General features: G+C 41.4%; 1 protein-coding gene across 3 annotated transcripts; it reads right to left on the bottom strand.

The window, feature by feature from the left end:
- Positions 1-459: 459 nt before the first annotated feature.
- sp8b (sp8 transcription factor b) lies at positions 460-6,255 on the bottom strand. Of its 3 annotated transcripts, none has more exons than XM_031811749.1 (2): positions 5,924-6,255; positions 460-2,965 (listed from the first exon to the last, which is right to left on the bottom strand). In XM_031811749.1, exons 1-2 carry the CDS (start codon positions 6,005-6,007, stop codon positions 1,628-1,630), a joined length of 1,422 nt encoding a protein of 473 aa, XP_031667609.1. In that variant the 5' UTR covers positions 6,008-6,255; the 3' UTR covers positions 460-1,627. The 3 variants fall into 3 exon arrangements, with proteins under 3 accessions (XP_031667609.1, XP_031667610.1, XP_031667612.1); XM_031811750.1 differs by lacking the exon at positions 5,924-6,255 and adding an exon at positions 3,502-3,650; XM_031811752.1 differs by lacking the exon at positions 5,924-6,255 and adding an exon at positions 3,207-3,536.
- Positions 6,256-7,327: the final 1,072 nt, after the last annotated feature.

Below are 7,327 nucleotides of genomic sequence, written 5' to 3'. Positions count from 1 at the left end.
GTAATAAACAATTTCATTACATACATTCAAATATAGAATTGTATTTGTTTTTATATAAAATGTTTTGCAAATCTGGATGTAAAACGTCACAGAAAGAAAGCTCAGCGCTAATACTAATTTATTAAGAAAAAGTAAACCTATGGTTTAGGCTATTCAATTCTGATGAAAGAATATGTTCTATTAAATAGTTTGTTTGAACTTTCTTATTTGTTTAAGAAGCAGCAGATCGGAGAATCAAAGACATTTGATTGAATGAACTTGTAATTGTACATAAAAATGAATGTGTCGCATCGGCCTATGTCAACTATTTATGAAATTGCCACAGCATAGCAACATTTTGGGTGGGCTCTACCAGTAACAATTTTAGCCTACTTCTAAATTGCAGAGAATAGCTTTGTCGACTGTACCAATGACGTGTTCAATTTCAATTAGGAAGCAAACAAACTCAGTCTAAACGAATTGATTCTGAATCCATACCGACTTTATTGAGTGGCTTAAATTAGAAAGCCAGTCTCTGAGAAATGATGCTTGTGAATTGAACGTCACTTTACAACATGCTTTACTTAAATTAAAAGATGAGAATAATAAACAGAATGATTTCGAAATCTTCTTACAAATCCATTCAAAGTGCGTCTATTAAAAGACTCAGAAATACAAGTAAAACTCGTGGTTAAATATAACTCCCCACAATAACATGTTTTATATCCTGACAAACAAACAAAACAAAATAAAACAATAATGTCAAAATACACTTCCGTACATGTTCAGATATTTACTAGAGCCAAATGTACAACTAGAAATGACTATACAAAACCGTCTCATGGACAAATACATAACTCACCTTTACATTGGTGCGGAATAATTTTCTAGGCTATTACATTTCTCATTATATACAGCCTTGCAGTGACGTGAAATGTAAGTATTCATTCCAAACTTGGACAGGCTCTTTCTGATAGTATCCGTGGAGCGTTTAACCAACAGGTGATGTAACTGTTCCTCCATCATTATTAATAAACAGGTGATGTGTTCGATGGGGTAGATCAGGACATAAAGAAAACGTGGATCACCGCACATAAACAGCTACAGTGATTTGTCCTTACAAAGGAGCCGTCGAAAAGGACGCGTACTGATCATTTCAGTGTTCAACAGGCTAATAAAGTGCCACAGTTTGGTTTTGAATAAAAGTACGTCAGCACAGCAGTAACACGATATTGCAGGACACATATTATCACCAAGTGATAGAACAACGTTGTCTATTTCTTGCTTATTGTAATACCCATGTAATAACCATGTTGCGTAAAAACACTCAAAAGGGTACATACACCAAAGTATAGGCCTCCCCGGTTGGATCAGTCTGTGCGTTAGAAGAACACTGATGTGTTTACATTGTGCCCCAGTGTTCCAGTGTGCCTTCAGGATTACTTTACCAGTACTGTATTTGACCTGTACACCCCACGTCATCAATAGGTTACTAGGAGATATCATTTGATCAGTAGTCTAAATCACTTGATTAACTCAACTTGCACACATTAGCATAATTACGCATACTCGACGTATGTCCACTGTAGTTTAGCCATTTCCCTCAGATCATATGTTTTTCTCAGATATTATACTTAGTCGAGAGAGTTTAGAAAGGCCGTTCGTTCCCTGTTCCCGGGGTAGATTCGGGAGCTTGCAACAGGTCGGGGGAATGGCATCGAGGGCTCCCCGGTGCACTGTGCTCACTGTCGGTATCGCTTCCCCTCTTTCCCCCGCTGCCAGAGCCAGACCCGGCGGAGCCCCCGGCGCTGTGAGTCTTTACGTGTTTACTCAGATGGTCGCTCCGCATAAACCTCTTGTTGCAGACCGGACAGGCGAATCTTTTCTCCCCGGTGTGCGTGCGCAAGTGTCGCTGGAGCTCATCAGAGCGCGTAAACCTCTTCCCGCAAAACAGCCAGTTACACACAAACGGTCTCTCTCCGGTGTGCCACCTCAAGTGCGCCTTGAGGTGCGACGTTTTGCCGTAAACCTTTCCACAGCCCGGAATGTGACAGCTATGGAGCCCTTTCCTCCGCAGACTTGCTCCTGCCGGCCCCAGCCTTTCCGACTCCTGACAGTTGGGACAGTCGCAGGTGGCTCTGCCAGAGTAGCGCCGTGCGGAGGACCGGGGAGACCCCGCTAGAGAGGCCGTTGGCCCCCCAGATAACATATTCCCCCCTGCTCCGCCTAATGGAGACGGACTGGAGTCCGGATAAGAGGATAACACCGGCTTGTAACCGTCCATCAGGTGTTGTCCGGTTGTCAAAAGGTGTGGAGAGGGACTTGTACTGAAGGCTGAGTGACTTAGGCTGGAGTAATCGGAATTGTAGCCCCCTAAAGGAGAGTGTAACGATGTCTGGAGTCCACCGGAGTGCAACGAGGACTGTAGAGCTGCTCCACTCGGGTTCTGAACATCAATCCAACCCGCTCCCACATCCCACCATGCAGACGCGCCGGTGGTGCCAACCTCTCCTGTGGGGATACCATGATGGGACGACTTGAACCAGGACTCGTACGGATGTGCAACGCTCATTCTCGGGTAGATGCCTTGCAGACTGTCCACTGAGGAGTGCACCTTGGAAATGAAGACGGGCTGATGGCTGGGTTCTTGAGAACTGTTTGTAACGGAGGCCTGAAATACAGAATAGTCGTTTCCAAAGTGGGGCGTGGATGAGTTGCCGGACGTTAGGGAGAAGGCACTGGATCCGGGAGAGCTGTTGGTGCCAAACGAGTCCGATAGACCAGCTCCGTTACGGGACACTCCAAAACCGGACAGGCCGGACCCAAGGCTGCAGCTGCTGGCGGTGGCTCGCTTCCACGGGTGGAAGCCTTTCCCAAAAGATGAAGAATTATCCGAAATGGAGGATGGTGATGGGCTCGGACTCCCTATCTTGTTGCATGTCGCAGCCAACATGGCTAAAGGAGTCGATCCTAGCCTCGGCTCCTCCTGAAATGACAAGAAACAACATGTTGATATCGTTAACGAACCTTTCAGTTTGCTTGGTCAGTTGGTGCCTAATAGCCTTTCCTATAGTAGGCTACAATAACAATGATTATTTGGTCGGTGAAAAGTTCATTCCGTGCTAATGCAAAAGCTACTTTGTAAACTATTTCCATTTGCAATAGGCCAACTAGCGGGACAGTTTAAACAGGCATCTTTTCCAAGTCATAACAGAGTCATAACATACCTGTAGACTGAGATGAAATAGAACGCACCAAAATGTAGCTATAACAAAACTATTAAATGACGTTACATATGACACATGTACAACAACATGCGCGTCTTGTGCACATCAGTAGAAAGTTATATCCCGCGCGCGTCTCTCTGTCGTTGCGAAATGAATCTCAGCTTTTTACTCGTGACCCACTTGCTTAAAACATAATCAACGAACTGTCTTTCCTAGTGTGACGGAAGCAATGTTAATCCCCTCCGCTGGACAATAAAATAACTAATTAAACCAGCAAGAAACCCCTTAGACTCACCCCTAGAAGTGAAGTTGCCATCACAAAAAGTGCCCTCCTCAGAGGATCTTTTTATATTTATGAATCACAGCAGTGTTTTTTTAGAGGTGTGCAATACAATGATGTGTTCCGCCCATTCCACCACAATTGTAGGTCCTCTCCGGCTTTGAAGTACCGCTGTGACACGGGCGACCAATCAGCGCCTCTGTTCCACCACACTGCCACATTCTAACGTGAGGTCATCAGTAGAGTACTTCAGACAGCTCTCCACCCCTTCACCACCCTCTTCATAATAAAAGAACGGAAGAAGGTAAAGTTAAATGAGAGTGAAAATAATTACTTATTCAAATTTGAAAGAGGAAATTTGGGAATTGTATTTATTTACGATTAAAATGAGACTACTTGTGCTATTATTTATTGTTATCGTAATTATTGTTATTAGGTTATTATTCGTTGTTGCTGTTATTGTTATTTATATTTTGTGGTTATTACAGTGGTATCAAACATTTGTATATGACTATTTAGGAGATTTTCAATCCCTTTTTTCAAAGCTTTTGCTTCACTTTCTACCAGTGTTACATTGAGGACACAGAGGTTTTAGCTAACCTTCTGTGGCGTATTTCCCTTCGAAGTTTTACATTAATGTTGTTGTCATTACTTTTAAGTAATTCATGCGAACAACGATTATGAAGCCTACAAAAGACTCCACTGTTTTCACATGCAGGACCAATATTACCTTTTTTGAAAATGTCACTTTACTGTAATTGCATTCAATTATTTGGACAATTTTGATTAAAACTACAATGCACTGCATTCCAGAAAATAGATGACTGACTTTATCATTAACTTCATAGTATGACAAAATAATTATACACTTCATTTAGCTAGTTCGTTTACATTGGTACATCAGTCCACGGAGTTACAGTGTGTGTGTGTGTGTGTGTGTGTGTGTGTGTGTGTGTGGGTAGAAAGAGAGATGGAGGAGGCATAAAGGAGAACAGACCACATCTCAAATAAAAGGAAATTAGCTTCATTTAATTTAATCATTCTTACCTTTCCCTGTTTTGTGTGTCCAGGTGAGATCTGTGTAGCCTCATTATATCGTTGATAATTAATCAATGGGATCTTAGATTAAACAGTGTAGCCTACAGGCTACATTACAACGATACAATGCACATTTCTGTCTGTTTTCGTACAGCCTTTGCGGATCTTACACATTCGATCAAATATAAAATTAAAAGCTATTTTGATAATATCGAATATGTTGCATCACATCTCAACTGTTATGAGCCCATGTAAGCTGAGTACATGTACATAATAATAATACTAATAGCTTCCGTTCGTTACATAACAGGGACTTGAAGGCCATAACAACCCGGGGACTCTCTCTCAGTTCCCCCTGTCGCTCTCCCTCTCTCTGTCATTCTCTCTCTCTCTTCCCCTCGCTATATTAGCATGCAATGTGCATTGGCAGCATACATTTCATTTGAATTTCAAATTTAATAACGCAGGAGGTTTTTAATCATGCGTAGTTTTATATGTTTGATATTAACATGCTTATTGACCGGGTCTGTTGACCAGCTTGGTCATTACAAGACAGCGAAAAGTTAATTAAAACGACCAGGGATTATTCATCACATCATCTGCCTAACCCATGTCGCTTCCTTTATTACACTGTGTGATAGATGGACTATCTGATTAATTCCTCTGTTTCTTCGATTGGACAACAGCTTTTTGGATTTAATTTACGCTGCTAGAGCGAACAAGGTGCAGTCAAAATGTGTCCATAGTGCTGGAAAAACAAAATATGAAATAAATAAATATCTAGGCTAAGTAACAGAAAGCATTGGACTAAAAATGATTACTATACATGTCGTTGATATCGCCTAAGTAACAGTTGTGCTGTGTCATGTCTATGCACCAGTCTAATATTGACATAATCATTTCTCGTGTTCATTCAATAACTGTAGAAATAGTTTAACAATTGTAGTAGGCCTATGTTAAAAACACGTCTTTTGAGTTCTTCACATCTCAGTTTTACATTTTATCATTGGTTATTATTGACTGTAATTTCTGCAAATATTGAAATAGAACCTTCTTTGAAAATAAATCTAACTTTAGATTTGTAAAACTTGCCTGTAGCTTAATTAATGCAACCCATTCATTTAGCTTATAATTTCGGGAAAACTGGGTCTCCAATATTAAACTTAAAACTCACTAATATGCTATTTAACATTTATGATAACCATAAAAAAACTAAACAGAGTTTCCATAAGAACAGAAGCTATACTAGAACTCAATCAGTTGATTAGTTGACGTCATTTCTCCCGAAACAATTTAGGTCAAATGACGACAACAACAACAAAAAGTCCAAAAACGTTAAAGAGATACAACAAATTATTTCAAAAAATACAATGTGTAGCCTAGATAGAGGCTTACATACCGTGCTCCACTCGGCGCCATATTGATATCGATTGACCCTCGATGTTTCTGTCTGTAGTGCACGAGGCTGAGCGCAGCGCTGCATCCCCTCCACCCGCAGGCGGTACAACAGTAGACCCTGTCTCCTGCAAGATAAATGGTACTTTGGGAATTGCGTTTAATTAGGAATAACTGAGGAGAGAGAGGCTTGCTCGTCCACCGGTGGTCTAATCACAACATGTGTTCAAGCCAACTGACAAGGTTGCGCAGTCACGTGCTTACCTAAATATCCCAGGTAGGTTATCAGAGCTAACATAAGGGATGCAAACATGTGATGCTGCGTTTTTCTATGATGGGGAAAGATGGAGAGGTTATCTTTATAAACAAGTCCCCATGTGTGGAAACCATGGTATGTCACATTGACAAATTGCTGGGTTGTATTATCAAGCAGGCTGATTTGATAGGTCAGCAAGATCACAGTTCCCCATGCAACATGTTTCAACATGTCACTGATGGACAACTACACCATTGATGGTAGAGAGAGATTGGACACTTCCAAATGGTCAGTTGACTTTCACATGTTTACTAGGGTGGTTATACCCATCCGGATTTTACAATTAAAACAATTCCCTTTGTCGGCAATTTGTGCGCACAGACTCTCTCCCATAAACCTTCCAGTCACAGTGAGGGTGGGTTGGCCTGAGTTCATATGGTGAGGCCGGGCACAGGTTGTTCTTTCTGATCGCCTATCTCCCCACTAACTGTACGTCACATTGAACAGATGTCCCCATTTAGGGCTTTCTTTCTCCTCCACGCATGGACTATATTACCATCATGAAATCAAACTCCAAACCTGTCGCTTTCACCGCCATAATGACCGCGTTATTCAGGGCCGCTGAGCAAGAACAAAATGTGCTCAATATTGTCTTCTTTAGAATTATTCTGCATAGAAAATGAAGGGAAGGAGAGTCTGAGGGGGAAGTAGCCAGATGAAAGGGATGGAGAACTTTACTCTAAATGTGGTGATTTACAAAGCAACTTGATCATCTCAGGGTCTTACTGCTGAAGATCCATGCTCGGAAGTAAACTGCAGGTTGAGGCTTGCCACAGCAATTAGTCGACTTATCATGGTGAAATTAGATCTTTGCATAAAACCATGCAAATAATTGTCTTGGAAGAATGACAAAAACGAAACCATTGTTTGTGGGTTTAGGGGCACCACCTCATGTTAAATGAAGAGAAATAAAGAGTTGAGTGTCCTAGGCCTATCGAACCCATGTTTCAACCCTGCCATACTTAGCCTATGATATGCTGTTTTATGCAATATATCTCAAGTGACATAATAGGATTTCAGGACAGTGTGTTTGAGTGGCTCCACTATTCCACTATTGTTACTCACTCTGCCCATAGATGTGATCATATCTAT

This window comes from Oncorhynchus kisutch, unplaced genomic scaffold (assembly GCF_002021735.2).
Source record: "Oncorhynchus kisutch isolate 150728-3 unplaced genomic scaffold, Okis_V2 Okis02a-Okis13b_hom, whole genome shotgun sequence".
Taxonomy (NCBI): Eukaryota; Metazoa; Chordata; class Actinopteri; order Salmoniformes; family Salmonidae; genus Oncorhynchus; species Oncorhynchus kisutch.
The sequence above is the reverse complement of the archived record's forward strand: the minus strand, read 5'-3'. Positions and strand labels throughout refer to the sequence as shown.